The 17,655-nt window shown below is 31.0% G+C and overlaps 1 protein-coding gene across 1 annotated transcript in view; it reads left to right on the top strand.

Moving 5' to 3' along the window:
- The window catches only part of LOC145241557 (glutamate receptor ionotropic, kainate 2-like), a 729,218-nt gene that overhangs the window by 678,709 nt on the left and 32,854 nt on the right, over positions 1–17,655 (top strand). Inside the window, exon 13 of the mRNA XM_080104625.1 lies at positions 5,046–5,308. Within this exon, the coding sequence (XP_079960751.1) occupies positions 5,046–5,308 (263 nt within the window). The remainder of the gene's footprint in view (positions 1–5,045; positions 5,309–17,655) is intronic.

The raw sequence follows: 17,655 nt of genomic DNA, 5'->3' as shown, positions 1-17,655 counted from the left end.
TATATTATTATAGATTCAATTCTTTTCTATATATATTACCCAATATATAGAAGCGATTTCAAAAAGTTTTTTGTTGTTTTTTTTTTAATGCCATGGCTGCCATCAGCTAGAATTGAAACAAAAGCATACAACTCTCCAGCTGGACTCCTAAGCCTCTGAGTCACCCTCATACGCATATAAATGCTAAAAAAATAAAGCAGTTTGTTTTTTCATTGTTTATACGGTCCCGGGCAACGCCGGGTAGCCCTGCTAGTACGCATATAAATGCTTAAAAAATAAAGCAGTTTAACCTAGAGATGGTAGATTTGTGCGTGTAACTCTACTGTCTATACTTTTAATCTACTTTTACCGGGGTCAACTGTTTTGCTTTCTATTTTGATCCCTAGAGGAGTTTGGTAGAGACTTTTCGCACTCATACACCGAAAAAGTCACTTATATATAGATATATAGAAAAATATGTGCGTGTGCTAGAAAGTTTTCATCTTAAATTCTACGCAATTATGTATGACGTTCAATTTTTTGCATAAATACAATGCAGTGTAGTATTGAACTGAACCCAATCCTCTAATTAGAAACTATAAAAATGAGTAATTAATTACTGTTCATCTTTCAAATGAATACGCAGTTTTGTTACGCTTCGTCTAGTCGCTCACATATCCATGAGTGATTATATTAAAAAGTTTGTTTCAATAATTTTGAAATACGAAAAATAGGACCTGACATTCGAGCTGAGATCCGAGTGTAGTATCTGTTCTAGTGCTACACTTAATTTGTCCTTAGTGTAGAAGGGTTTCTCCTATATTGATTAAGGCATTTTTTTTTTTACCTGCTTCCAGAGTGTCCCTTTCTGGGGGGTTGGTTTTCTCCCCACATTAAAAACGACCTTGTGTCACATTTTTTATTTCGTGGAGAAATAAACAAAAACCAATAGAAAAAATAGGATCTCGCCTTCGGGCCACCGTCCCGCAGGACCTCAGGTTCCTTTACAAACAGAAGTGGAACGGGCGGTCTATAGACTAGACGGGATTGGGAGGGTCCTACTAACCACTGTTGTATTTTTTTCTTCCCCTGCCCTCAACACGAATGAATTATTGTATTACCTTTATTGTTATCTTTTTTGTTTTGACACGTTAATAAAAAAATGTTTTAAACAATTGGGTGCTAAGAAGGGCGTCCCTCAGTACGAAAGGGTGAATGCGGTATTATGGTGAAAGAAGATACTAGCTAAGAGAAATGTGTTTATTTCTGGTGTCACAAGGATGAACAACGACCCCCATTTTCCTCCCTTTTGAGTTAGCCTTGTGCTCAATGTTCATGTAAATTTTTTGCTTGAATAAAGGATTTAATATCTCAAAGTGTAGTATCTGTTTATATGCTTCACTTATCATTTGTCCTTAGTTAATAAGGGGAAACCCTTCTATATTTAGGCAATGTTTTTATCCATGTCTACATCGAGAGTGTCCCTTTTTGGACAGCTGTTTTCTCCCCACATTAAAAACGCCCCTGTGTCACATTTTGTTTTCGTTGGGGAAGCAAATAAATACAATAGGAAAAGTAGACTTCTTTTTTTATATATTAATGTGAGAGCGAAAAAAAACGTAACTTGATAGGTATATAGATTTTCCCTTTTTATATTCAGGACTTTCGCAAATTTGGGTGCAAGCTTTTTGTTATATATCCGTTGCCAATTTTGGTCCATATAAAATAGTTCTTACTTTTTTTTTTTAACTGGCGCTAATTGATCTAATAGGTTTGGAGTTATTCGGGTGCATCTATTATGCATTACATTGTTACAATGACCTAGTGAAACAATTAAAATTATATAAGTAGGTTGTAGTTTGCTTGAAGCATTGTTGAAGAAAATTATAAGATAAAATTAAAAGCCAAGAACAATGCGAGATTTTTTTTTTTATATAGAGTAAAATTAAATGCAAACAAAAGAAATAAATTTCTTTTTTTTTGTTGTTTGTTTTTTCTTTTTCACACAAATTTTAACTCTAAACAACAGTAATTTTTTTTTCTCTTGTATTCAATGGTGTTGTAAATCTCAATATATTTCAGACTTATTAGTCCATTTTCAAGAGAAGACAATGGACTAATAAGTCTGAAAGATATTGAGATTTACAACACCATTGAATACAACAGAAAAAAAATTACTGTTGTTTAGAGTTAAAATTTGTGTGAAAAAGAAAAAACAAACAACAAAAAAAAAGAAATTTATTTCTTTTGTTTGCGTTTAATTTTACTCTATAAAAAAAAATCTCGCATTGTTCTTGGCTTTTAATTTTATCTTATAATTAAAATTATATTTAATGCATGTAAAACAAGTTTTAAAATAATTAAAAAAAAAAAAAACAATTATGAAAGCGTTTGTAAGACTTGGATCTGTAGGTGTGTCCTCAATCTAAAAGTGCAATGCATTGCAATGCATATCGCTTCTTGTCCACTGAGGAGTAATCGTTTTTTTTTTTTTTACATTATCACACGCATCACAAACATAAAAGAAATAATTTTCTAAAAGATTTTTTTTTATTTTTATTTTTTTTTTTTTGTATTTGTATATAATACGGGTTAGCGATTCTTTTAAATAATATTCTAAATGCAAACAGACCAATTTTAAATACGCGTTAATATATCAAGAACTAAAGCACCAGGGGGAACAACTCTAATACTATTACATTTCATCGTTAAAATTATCTCCCTTAGACATTTCTAAAGAATTATTAAAATAATTCTTATAGATAGGAGAAATCATTATTTTTGCCGATTTATATAAATAAAAAAATATATACGTATTAATTAAAATAAACTAGTTCAGTTCTCTCGTACACCCCCACATTATATACAATGTTCTCCGAAAAAAAAAAATTCACTTAATTTCATCTAGGTTTTCTTTTTTTTCTTTTTTTTACAGCGAAAAAACAATTTATGATATCGAACAAAAGGCTCGATTTTTAGGAAGAAAAGCTAGTACTAAATATGGGGAGGGCGTGTCGGCGCTTTTAATTGAGTTATCTCCCCGTGGTGTGTTCTAAAAATCCAAACAAAAATTTTAAAAATTCAAAGATGTCTACCTTTTATGTGCTGTCGTAAAGGCGTGTTTTTCTCTGTAAAAAAAAAAAAAAATATTCGATCAAATTAAGTGAAATTTTTTTTTTCGAAGATCTTCAGTTCAACACGGATACGTCCAATATAACCTTTTTCCGATATTTTCATTTTTCATGTCTCGATTAAACTGTACAAGTACCGATAAACATGTTTGTCTCATCTACAGACATTTATATATTTCATATTTTAGGACATTCATCCCCGATTCATCAACATGTTGTGCGTACTTTATTAAATTAGATTCCGCCAACAATAGAAAAATAAGAGAATTTTCTAAATTTGGAATTGTCTCGTTGTCATTGGCTAGCGAAATTTAGAAAAATAGATGCGTATTAGCGAACATAGTCTTTATTATATAAAGAATCTATTATAATAACATTGTATTCACGTCTGTTGTTTTCCATATGGTTGATGTTTAAAAAACGTACGCTGTGTCACAAATCATTTTTTTTTCCTACTGAAAATAGACATTTACAGGGTTATATTCTAGCATTAATTCTTTATATATAGTAGAACCCTGGGATGTGGTTGTCTTAGGATACGTGTTTTCAGGTTACGGTGTATTTCCGGCCCCTGGTTACAGCGTTATTTATAATGTTATTTGGTTATATAAATGTGTATTATATACTGTATTGTTACATATGTATTGTTACTAATGTTTAATCCCGTATCCCGGGGTTATACTGGATTATTTATTCAGAGGGGTCTACATACAATAAGCAACCAGATTTACATATTGACAATCAATTTGCATAATTCGATCCATGTTATTTGTTTGTTGTAATATAATTGTCATCATTGTTCCATTTAAAAATGTTATTGAAAGTTCATTTATTTAATTTTTTTTTAATTATTATTAACAAACACCAGTTACATTTAAAAACGGAAGTAAATTAATTGATTTATTGTTAATTTTCACAGAGAGAAATTGATGTGTTTAATGCTTCCACAAATCCAACATGTGAGCCACTTTCAAGAAAATCCTAAGTTAGGATATTCTGTTTGTCTTAAATATTATGTTGCAAAACCTTTTACCAGCTAATATTTTTCAACCTAGCAACGTCGGGTATATACAACTAGCAATGGTATATTTCTGAAGGAACATATAAATCTCTATCATGGTTTGGCTTCGCAAAAGATTTAGGAAGGGGCTTGTCCAGGTTTTCTGCAGACACGCTCCTGGCTAACGAGCCCAATGCGGGATAAGCGGGCTCGCCCGCAACAGCTGCAGGTTAAGGTCTGGCCTGGGTTTGATTTTGGGTCGAGGACTAATTGGCGCTCATTCCTCCTGCGTGTTCTGTACGCAAGACAGGTCCGCTAACAGTGCTCGAAGGAGAAGACTGCTTAATGGATGGTGTGCTGCAAGGGTTAACCACTGGCGGTAGTCGATGTGACAGACAACAAAAGATGTCATCAGATAGTTTGTTATGATGTTTCTTTATTGCTCTTCAGTGACGGTCGCCAATGGAAAGTTCGCCATGAAAGGTGATTTTGGAAAGACGGTGGTTTTCTATCCTAGAGATGTAGACAGCCCAGAGTAGTTGTGATTTCAGTAGTATGGCTTCAGCATGAATCTTAAAACTATCATAATAGTAACTGTATTAAATGTGAATAATTTCGATTGATATTAACTATTGAATGTATTTGTTTTCATTGTACTTGAATGTTTTTTTTTATTTTTCTAATTCTATTTTTCTTTCTTTTTTTTTTTCTTTATTCTTTCAACTTTAAACACTGCGACCAATCGTCTGCCAATACCAACCGCGGAACCAACCAATCAACGAAACCAATGCACAATACAATCTGTACTTCACACAAATCATCTCTAAAAACACGGAACATTCTTCGAAATTCGAACCAAAACAAAAAATATAATATATATAAAAAAATAAATGGAAACGAAAATTCGCATCTGTTCGAACTCCTATTTCTCACAGACTCTCCATACCGCGACAAATTGTCACTGGCGATTCTTGAACTACAGGAAGGTGGAAAGATCCACGTCCTCTACAACAAATGGTGGAAAGCAACGGGCACATGTAATCGTGACGAGAACAAGAAGGAATCCAAGGCCAACGCGTTGGGCGTGGAGAACGTGGGTGGAATATTCGTAGTACTACTGGCCGGTCTTGCCCTGGCGGTGATCGTCGCCCTCATCGAGTTCACGTGGAGTTCGAAACGAAACGCCTCCGAGGATAGGGTTAGTAAGGTGGGCACAAAAAAGAGGCATCACGAAACCCCATCGTGCCAGAAATCATCCCACTTAGTTTCCTGGTATCCAGAAGACGAAGAAGGCGAGCGGCAGAGGGGCAAACACAAGCGGAAAAAGGGGAAAAAAGAAAAGATCATAGTTATAATATGAGTAGAGTTAATAATTAATTAGTCATGCTAACATCATTAAGTTAATTCATTTTTTGCAACGCCAAAATAAAGACAGATATATATGTATATTAATATGTATATATGTATAAATAGCTACATGTACATATGTAAAATACCTACGTGAATATAAATATGTATATTATATACGTATATATGCCCATGTAAAAAGATGTGTACGTATATAAACATAATGCAATATATAATTACATATATATATAATAACTACATGTACATATGTAAAAAATGTAATATATATATATTATGCAATGTATATATAAGTATATATATAATAGCTACATGTACATATGTAAAAAATGTATATATATATATATATTCATGCATAAATATGTGCACACACACATATATATATATATATATATATATAGTAAGTTATAAAATATATATGGCAATTAAGCTACACAGAATATTTCGCGTTTCATCCACGCTAGTATTCGTCAGGCTTTATATATATATATATATATATATATATATATATATATATATATATATATATATATATATATATATATATAAAGACGATCAAAAAGTACTAGGACCAGTTATCTGAGAATATGCAGTAACTGGCTTGGAACTTTCTGAACGACTGTACATACACACACGCCCACAAATACACACACATTATATAAATATATATATATATATATATATATATATATATATATATATATATATATGTATGTGTGTGTGATTAGGGTTAGATGTATATATGTAAATAAACATTTACATGCGTTTCTATAACATAAGCTTGACTAGAAGATTATTTTGGGAAAAGGGTCGATTTAGACATTCCTAATTTTATGTTTAGATATGAATCCAACGTTCTTTGTTTTTTTAGCCTTTGCATATCTGAGTACCGTATAAAACGTACGGAAACGTGATATGGAATGAATAAACCCTTTTTCCATGAACAAATATATTAGGATCATACTTTTTACTACGCTGTAAGATATTTTTAGCATTCCTTTCTTATTATGTATACATGTAAATGTTTGTATATTCAAACGTGACTATATGCACACACACACACATATATATATATATAATACATATTTTATTATGTATATATATATATGTGTGTGTATTCATATATATACATTTTATTATATAAATATATACGTATGTATTCATATATATATATATATTTATATATATATATATATATATATATATATATATATGAGACGCCAAATATCACACAGCCTACCTTGCCAAAGGAAAAAAATCCGTTATGCTTTCCTATATATATATATATATATATATATATATATATATATATATATATAACAGACTAATAAAATAATATATATTATAAATTAGGAATTTACGCATTTCAGGTAGAAATAGTAATGTTTTATTATAATCTATAAATTAGTGACTAAATTGATTTAACATTCTTCTTTCAACATATATTAAATATTTATGGCGTGTTTTTTTAAAGTCACCCAGAGATATCATAAACTAAACATGCCCATATCGGTTGATAAAAACACAGTAATATATTATATTCTTACATATACACACAGTTTATAAACACACATGCACACACAGATTATATAAATATATAATACGAGGGGTTTAGAGTATTTTCAAAGATTTTTTTCTCAATGCAAACCTATGAAGATGTAGGAAGATCAGCACAATAGTGGAGCTCATGTATATGAAGAGAATTTTTAGTTAGAGAAAGCAATATACTGATATGTATAGATTTATCACTCAATTCAATAATTAAAAGGAGTTGGGATGTTATAAATGCCTAATGATGAGAAGCATTATGCTTCGAAATACCCAGGTATAAAGAACATTTACAACGCAGCCTCTCCTTGATATTTTCTATTTGAATTTTAAAATAAATCTCTCTCTATATATATGTAACTGTATTGCGTTCTCTCGTCAAAAATCCTTCATATATATATATATATATATATATATATATATTTATATACATGTTTGTTGTTATATAAACATGCTCATATCCCGCTGCTACAAATAGCCACTTGTTTCAATTAAACAACAGATATCATCAGGCAGCGACTTGACTATTCAAAAGTTCAATGAATAACCTGGATTGAAACAAGTGGCTATTTGTAGCAGCGGGATATGGGCATGTTTATATAACAATAAACAAGTATTATCAGCTCTTTTTATTGAGCACTATCTAATAACCTCGTTGAATTCATTAGTCCATTACTTCTGAATATAAAAAAACCCGAGTATATATATATATATATATATATATATATATATATATATATATATATATACTTTCTGTTTGTATTTACATAAGCAGTGATGTTTTGATACACAGCCTTGAGCGAGTTTCGGTCTTCTAGTATTTAGTAACTAGAGACCTCATAAGCATTCCTCTTTCGAAAATAAGCGTTGTTTCCAGATGAGGTCTCTACTTAATAAATACTAGAAGATCGAAGCATGCTCATAACTGTGTAGCAACAAATTACTGCTTATGTTAAAACAAATTGAAAGTGTTACTTGGTCTACTTCCATTTTACGCACGCTTGTATTAATCTCGTTATATTTAACTGGTTAGCTTACCTTTGAAAAATACCAACCTCATTTTTATATATATATATATATATATATATTCCGAATTGTATTATGTTTATATAATTGAGAATTCGATAACCGTTCATATACCAATAAATTTTAAGTCAGTGTAAGGTGACTTAATGTCTAATCGAGCTTTCATATATTGTTTTCACAAAATCAAGACACAAATTTTGGAGTGATAGCAGCAAGTAATGTATTTTCATATTTCGTAACAATTGTTTGTCACGACCATTCGGACAATTTCAAACTTTATATCGTTTGAAGATATTCACAAGAGAGGCCTCTCTTCAGACATTCGGATTTTTTTTTTAATGAAAAATATGGAATCCATTTCCCTTTTAAAGAAAACGGATTCATATTGTTCATTGAAAAGAGTGTTGTTGTTTTTTCTGAACGTCTGAAGAGAGGCCGCTCTTGTGAATATCTTCTAACGATATAAGGTTCGAAATTGTCCAAATGGTCGCGAAACATTTTTAACGAACAAAGAAAATAAACTACTTGTTACTATCAATCCAATCTTTGTTTTCTTGGTTTTCTGAAAATAAATAAATAATATATATATGTATACATGTATATATATGTATATATATATACTAATTACTCTAAGTATCAATGTTTGTACTTGATTGAGATATTTTTCCTTTCCACTTGTATACAGTCCATTGCCTTCTCAAGCAAAAGATTAACAGTAATTTATTAAAATTGTGTTATCATTAAACCATAACTACGGTTAATACTTTTTGCCATCTTCCGAAAAGCAAAGCACACATTTATATGTGAATTTTCGTTTTATTAATAACTAGTAGGACTACCCGGCGTTGTTTGGGATCACATAAAAGGATGAGAAAAATGAAGTTGCGTTTGAACATACCTGCTATTCTTATGATAGAGAAATTTTTTTATGACTATGTATCATTTGTTATCTCGAGCAAAAGAATATTTTACCTACCCTAAGACTGGTATTACACAATACATATATGAAATAAGTGTACTTTTCCTAGGAAGCGTCATCTACAGCATGTATATGAAATAATTTTACCTTCCTTAGAATGGGTAATATACAATTAATAATAATGATACCTGCAACTGTGTATTCGTGACAGTATCAGACCTGACTTGTCTGAAAACAAGTAAATAGCATTCAACAGTGGTTATAGCATACTAATAATTTTAGCAAGTTTTTTTAATGCATATATATATATATGCGTCTATGAAAACAATGTGTGTGTGTATGTGTGTGTGTGTGTGAGGCACTTTAAGTGATATATAAGTTTAATACAATTTATAAAATTGAACACTTTACAGGTACTTACATAAATATAATTTCTTTGGGTTTTTACACGTAAGTGTTTTATTTCTTGTGTGAACTTTTAAAAAATCGTACATTCGAACACATTATATATATATATATATATATATATATATATAGTGTCTGTTGTTTCTTTATACCATATATGTATACTTTACATATATAAGTTTTGATGAAAGAAAATAATATCCGATGAAAATTGATTGGGTAGAATATGGAAGGATAGGTAAGCATGAGAACGAATTATTTACTTGTTCACAAAAAAGTATATTTAAATTTTCATTAATATCGAAATTTTGACTTTCTTTTATTCACAAAAGAAATCCTCTGTGCTCATAGACACTTCGCTTAAACATAGTATTACAATATGTGTGTGTGTGTGTGTGTGTGTGTTACAGCCTTTTACTTCTCAAATTAAAATGTTACATAATTAAAAATCCCATACTATTAGGCTGGTGCAAAAACAATGTTTTTTCTTTTATATATAGTTGAACGTCAGAAAACGACATTATTTTTGCATCAATACGAAGTTAATATTTTCGGAAAAAATAGCTGACGAACTATGAAACGTATTTAAATACAAAACTGGTTCGCTACAATCCATTTAGTCCGCGAAACCATTGGTAACATGAGATTTAATTTCTTGTATAATTTATGTAAAATATTACGATATCATTGCATTCGATTTCTATTCACTTAACAGAGCCATGAATATATATTACGATGGACTGAACATTATAGTTGTGTGTGATTGGTATACAGTGAAGATACTGATGGACTTTGTCTGTACTTGGCCGTCCAAATCTAAAGGATATTATTACGAAATTACCCCATGAATATACTTTAATTGGCAACAATTAAACTATTGCATGTTGGTATAAGTCACCGGTTCAGTAATACAAATTATTATCACTTGTTTTACATAGATTAATTTCAGATAGAATTTGATTTTATTTTTACCTTCGTCTGTTTCCTGTCCTAGGCTTGAAGTGACCATAACTGCGAGATTTTTGTGATATTTACGAATATCCAACTGTAATATAATTTAAAAAAGATTTAAATAGCATATACCTCTCCTGGCCACTAGCCATGTAATATACTTATTAGTAGCAATGGAAATATGATAATACGAATTTTAAAACTAACGTCATTTATATATAGTAAGATACGCATCAAGCGCGCTTAAAAGTCACGTTACTACGCAATTATAATAAAATAAACACATATTTTATTTGTTAGAAATTTATCGCTTAAATATATTTCGGAATAAAACTCCATCCTCAGTATTTTGTTGCTTTTTTTTTCCTTGCCATGGTGTAAAGCTTAAAACATGGCAAGAACGAATAATAAGAACGAAACAAAATACAGATTCCGAAATACATTTTAAATATAAATTTTAAATAAGTACAATATTTATTTTAGTGTAATTGCATTGTAATGTGGCTTTCAATGTGCGTTTTTTATTTTATTCAAATTAAATCAACGCTTGATATATATATATATATATATATATATATATATATATATATATATATATATATATGTAAAAGAGATTTAGAAGGCTGTCACAATGAGAGGAATGAATTATAGTCGCTGTTGGTAAGAGGAGACGAGAACAAGTGGCGATTTACAAATCAATAACTACATACATATATATATATATATATATATATAGATTTATTCAGTTTTATGGTAAAATTTTTTACTTGTAACTTGTAAGGCTATGCGACGTATTTCATTATTAATTTCGGAAAAATGTTTCCCTTATCAAATGGTGTGCGTAATTTGTGGACACCATTTGAAAAGGGAAATTTTTTTCTGAAATTAATAATGGAATACGTCGCATAGGCTTACAAGTTACAAGTAAGACATTTTCCCATACAACTGAATATATATATATATATATATATATGTACTTATTGATTTGACTATAATTCATTCCTCGCATTGTGACAGCCTTCTAAATCTCTTTCACACACCTATCCCACACAATGCTTCAAGCAAACTACATAGCAATCCTATATATATATATATATATATATATATATATATATATATATATATATTTATATATATATGAAGAGTGTATATATATTTTCTTTATTTGCTTATTATCTGGTGACATGTATATATATATATATATATATATATATATATATATATATATATATATATGAGAGAGATGCATGACAGGCTATTGAAGCAGAGACAATATTTATAGGAGGCAGGCAGGGTAGAGTGTCGGGTAGGAAAATGTTTATTAACATTACATTTTTTTTAATTTATGCATGTTGATTTCATCAGTGAGTGGGAAGGAAATTCCAAAGGTAAGCATTCCGACGAAAAAACGCTTTTTTTCTAGCACGGGATAGGGAGTTCACTAGTTAGATTTATATATATATTATTTAATGTGTTCAGGAATTAATTAGGTGAATTTTTAAAGGTTTGACATGGCCTTTGTTAGTATATTTTGCAATTTATTGTAAATTTAATTTTATCAAAATAATTTATCATTTTTAGATTACTTCCCATTTTATTCGTTGATGTTACGTTTTAAAGCCGAGACATGTTTAAACCGTGTATTACGTGTAAAAAATAAGGATAATAATAATTGATATAAAAGGAAAATAAAATTTCCTCCTCTTATTATACCACACAAAATAATACTAAAGTGTTTACGAGAATGGAAAGATAAAGAAAGCAGAGCAACATCCAGTCATCGACTGTAGTAGCACGAAAACTAGTGAAATCATGAAGGCACAATTTGCCTCACTTATATTCCAGTGAAAGTAAACGGTTGTTGCAAGAATGCAAAGTAGTTTGGAATGGTCGAGCGAAGAGGACTAAAAACCTGATGAAATATTTCGTCGCACAGGTTTAAGGAGAAAACGCCTATTTTATGGGCTTTTCATTTTCTGTGATTAAAACTCCATGTTTGTATGTCATGGGAAATGTGTATGAGAAATATTTCAAATGGAAAAAAATATGAATAGCTTAAAAACACAGAAAAAAGTGTAACGAATATTTGTGTATGGTTTTCAAACAATATAAACATTTTAAAACGTTATGCAATAATAATAAAAATGTTGCGATAACGCAAATTTATTTGCAAATGATATTGAAAGAGTTAGAGAGTACTGGAAATCTGGAGAGACTTATCGCTCAGGTTCCAGGATACAATAGGGAAAGATCTTTCATGAGCTGTGTGAAAGCTCTTTGTGAGCCGCCAATAATAATAATAATAAAAATAATAATCATAAATGATAAAAAAATAATAAAAATGATGATAATAATAATGATAATAAAAAATAATGATAATAGTAACAAAAATAATGATAATAAAATAATAATAATAATAATAACAATAATAATAATAATAATAAAAATAACAATAATAAAAATAATAATAACAATAATAATAATATTAATAAAAATAATAACAATAATAAAAATAACAATAATAAAAATAACAATAATAATAATAATAATAATAATAATAATAATAATAATAATAATAATAATAATAATGTGCCGTGCATTTACATCCATGATCATATCAAAAAATAAGATTGAAAACTGTCAAAATGTGTGTTGCGACGCTGGGTTCCAAACATTTCGATAGCATTGCGTTAAAACGAATTGTTCTACAAGTAACTGAGACACATTAACGGAATCGAATGGTCTTGACGATATCGACTTAAAATTCTCATTCATTTTATCAAAACAAGAAAAACAACGTCAGGAATTCTTCAGCTGACTAGTATTTTAGAATAAAATGAAATATAAGAGAGGCGGAATAATACACTGTGGAATTGTCAACCGGGAGTGAAACTTCCTCGTGTGTAACTGATATATTATTAATAATAGGTATCCACTAGCTTATCGGCATGGCTAACAATACTAAGGCACGATCCCCGAACCATACACTATAAAGCCCTGTTTGAAATAGCTATTCGAGTTTTTTTTTTTTTTTTTTTTTTTAATTTCAACGATAATGAAATACGGTATGAATTATTTCCCATGTAGGACCTGGAGGTAGTCTCCCTTAGATCTGAAAAATCGCCGCATATTTTGGGATATAAATTTTATTTAGTGTTATATAAACATTTATGCACTACACATTACTGAGTGAGTTTCAGTCACGCGATACCTAAATGCTTATGTAAAAATACATAATTATTTGTCTTGCTCTACCTTGGTATTGAGCACTTGTATAAACCTCGTTAAAATCATTGAAGGTTTTACATCTGAATAATGTAAGTCTGGAAAATAAGTGTGTGTGTGTGTGTGTGTGTGTGTGTGTGTGTGTGTGTGTGTGTGTGTGTGTGTGTGTGTGTGTGTGTGTGTGTGTGTGTGTGTGTCCCTATATGAAGTACAAGATGTATCATAAAATGAAACGAAATGTTGTGGAGTCAGGATGTGCGAAAAATGTCAAAATGAAAGAAAACAATAAAACACAGCAATATATGATTAAAAATGAAAGCATTACTGGTTCGTTCAAATCAACAAAAATCTTAAGAAAAGGCGAAGATTTTAAATTTATTAAACAAGAGCAGAAACATAAAAACGAAGCCATACTTTGGGATAAAAAGCAAGGTGCATCGCGTGTACTAAATAGGTCCAAATGGGATAAAAGGTGATGAAAAAGAAAAAAAGAACTAAGAGTAATGCAAGAATGGTTAGATGCATAAAAAATGACTAAGTTCAGCATTGCCCCCCCCTCCGCCCATTTAGCCCCAAAAGTCTCCAGGGGACGTCAAATCCTGGTGAAAATGAACAAATGGTGCAGTTTTAGGCCTTGACATATGTAAATGTAAGTTCCGCAACATGTGAAACTGCTAAATAGACATACATAGAACATTTGACAAATATGATAAAATAGTCTCCAAAATGAAGCGTTTTTATTAGCACTAAAAGAGACCCTGGAGTACACCCAAGAGTTATCGCGAAGTTGAGACAACAGAAAATTATGTAGAAATCAGTTAGTTACAACTTTTCAGAAAGTTTTATAAAAATTCATGGCATCAATTTTTTTTTAATAAGCACAAAAGTGTCAATTTAAGACATTTTTAACCCAAAAGGCAACCCTAGGTGGGGGGGGGTCAACTGGAGTTTCCCCGGAAAATCCGCTCCGTTACATTTTTGCTCATATCATGTTTAATGTTTGTGCAAAATTTTTTAAAAATTTCCAGTTCATAGTTATTTAAAAAAGTGCGGACAGACGAACGGATACGGGGGAATTTACAAGTTCGCCCCTCTTTTATTGGGGGGGGGGACCGAAAAGAAAAGTACTTTAACCAGAATAGAAGAGTTTTATTCTATGGCGAAGTATATATTGTATTGTTTGAATGTGGTTTTTGTCAGGTGGGTGTTTAAGAAATATAAGCCTAAAGTTCTCAGAAATCAAGAGCCCCCCCCTACCTGGCGCTAACACTTGGACTCTATATGAGATACATAGATATTCGAATGTTCCATTAAAGTTCTTCATCTCTCCAACACTGAGTTAGTAAAGAAATTGAGAACATAATTTTCCTCTCCCCAATTAACTATTTTCATATGTTGCAGTATATCTTTCGTTTTTAGTCTCTTGGTTTTACTGGATTCCAGGACAAGAATCCCTCTAGTCTGGTGGAGTATCCAGCTTAGTGCTATTACTTGAGGTAACATCACTTGGAGAAGGTGCGCTAATCCTCGTAATAGCTAATGTTAGTTATCCATAGTGAGATATAATTTGGACAGCGAATACTATGTGATTTTGAATATTTGATCAGGGTTTACTTCTAGGTAAAAGTTTTCTTCTTGCCAGCTTGTTCTAGTTAACTCCTGTACAGAGAGAGCTTATTTTCTTGTGCATCCGGATAATTCTATTAGTATTGTCCCTGGAATCATTGGGTATTTTTCGGGTATGTCAACGTTATATCCTTGAGTCCGATGGCCCTTGCAAACAGTTAAATTCAAATTGATTTCATTTTGTTATGGTTATATGCTGCGTGTTTTAAGAATGGCAGAATGGGGACGAAACATTTTCACATCCATATTTCTGATCATGTGATCTCTTATTAGTTTATTGCCGTAGTTTTATGTTCCAGCAGAATCTGAGAGTAATCGTTATGAATAGCCACTTTGGCTAATCTATAAATTGATTGTTATGCAGACTTACAAAAATCAACACGTCGAGATCATTACATAATCATTTTTGTAGATCTTATTATTCTCTAGTACGCCTGGAGAAACTGTTCCCATTTATAACAAGAAAACACACGCATATATATAAAAAATAAAATGCGCATCAAGTGCACTTGAAAGCCAAATCACAAGGCAACATTATAAAAATAAATATTTTGTTTGAAAATTATAATTTAAATTATATTAAATCTTAAATTATAAATTTCAAACAAGTAAAATATTTATTTTCCTAATATTACGTTGTTATTTTGCTTTCAAGCGCACTTGATGCGTATTTTATTTTATTGAAATTAAACTAATGTTTCTATAATAACTCACACCCTAACACCCTTATATATATATAAAACACAATCCTCATCAAAAATTTAAGAAGACTTTAAATTTTTACAAAAAAAAAAACTTTTTAAGGATAGATTTTATACTCCCACTTCAGGTTGCCTGAACTACAACCTAAAAGGCCACGGGGAAAAAAAAGCCAAATTCCAAACATTCAATTCAGAAATTTACATTTTTACAAAATTAGGCATTTTACACTTGATAAAAAAATATGACCAGGGGTATAAAGTCTACGAAATTGCATGAAACGTGTATGAAAACATTCAATAACCAAAAATTAATGAGTTCTACCTCCACTGGTTTTGGTGACAAAATTCTTTGGGGCATGCTAGAAATAAGCGTTTCCTTTAAAGTGCGGGGGATGTTGTTCTAGTTTCTGAAGACGGCATCCCAAAGTTCATTTTTGGTTTGCCATTTTGATAAACATATCTTGTCATCCATCCCCAAACATTTTCAATTGCGTTCAAGTCCGATGAGCCTGTAGGATGTTCCAAGATATGTACTCCATAGGTCCAGGTCCGTCGTGCACCATGGAATGCAGCACTATCCTGTTTTAATAAACCTCCCTCCTCACACGAACATGCATGCTAACATAACAAGCCGATGTCTGACGATCCTCCACCACCTTGACTCCCATCATCCCTCTGAACAAAAAAGGCACCACAACTATGACGTGTGAAGAAAATTCCAAGAGCCATGTTTTTGTTATGCCAATATCATTGTAAACCGTCAGGACCATGTACATTGAGTTTTTTTTTTTTCTCATCAGAAAACAGGACTTTCTTTCCACTTCTCAATGTCCCATGCTTGGTATTCACGACCAAAACTAAAGAGGTCCACTTTGTGACGTGGAAGTAAGCGAGAAATTCGTCTACGCTTTTTATTTACCCTCCCTTTTTTTTTTTTTTTCGTAAGTGTCGTCTGATAGTTAGTGGACTGCAATCATTATCAGTAACCACCTTATTTTTTACTAGAAGAAAGTCCGCTGTCTTTCACAAAAACCCGTCTTATTCTCATACTCAATAGGGGAGAAATTTTGGGGATATTTCTTTTCCATAATTTTCATTGTTCTTTAGAACGTTGTAAATCACAGTTTACTGCGATTTACTTAAGCTACGATCGCCCGCGGTGACAAACCTTGCTTATGGAAATCTAGAATTCGAGCACGCCCAACTTCGGTAAGTTTGCATGGTGACACCTTTACGCAGTGACTGTTAATCTCTAACTAACTAAAAAGCAATTTATACTTCTGGTCTTAAAATTTTGATCAAGTGTAAAATGCCTCATTTTATAAAAATGTAAATTTCTAAATTCAGTGTTTAGAATAGTTTTTCCATAACCTTTTAGATTGTAGTATTGATAACCGTAAGTGGGAGGGGTGAATTAAAATCTATCGTTAAAACAAAGATTCCTTTTGAAAAATGTTGAAGTGATCTTAAATTTTTGATTTCAAGTGTGTGGGGGGGGTCTCATTCAAACACAACAGTGTTTAAATATGGTTAAGTGGCAGTTTTAGTGATTTAGAACTGACTTAAACTTCACCACTCACTCATTTTTCGACCAATTTCAAACAAGTATTACATTTTATAGATCTCTCTCCCCCTCTCTCTCTCTCTCTCTCAGCCATATTGTGAAAAATTTTCAATTTTCGTTCAGTAGAACAAAAGTTATGAATTTTCTGATGTTCAGAACCGTAAAACAAAAAAAAAAACGTAATGAGGTGCGCGACGCTTTTATGACTGATCTCC

Source organism: Euprymna scolopes, chromosome 20 (assembly GCF_053919585.1).
Source record: "Euprymna scolopes isolate OS-2025 chromosome 20, ASM5391958v1, whole genome shotgun sequence".
NCBI lineage: Eukaryota > Metazoa > Mollusca > Cephalopoda > Sepiida > Sepiolidae > Euprymna > Euprymna scolopes.
The sequence above is the reverse complement of the archived record's forward strand: the minus strand, read 5'-3'. Positions and strand labels throughout refer to the sequence as shown.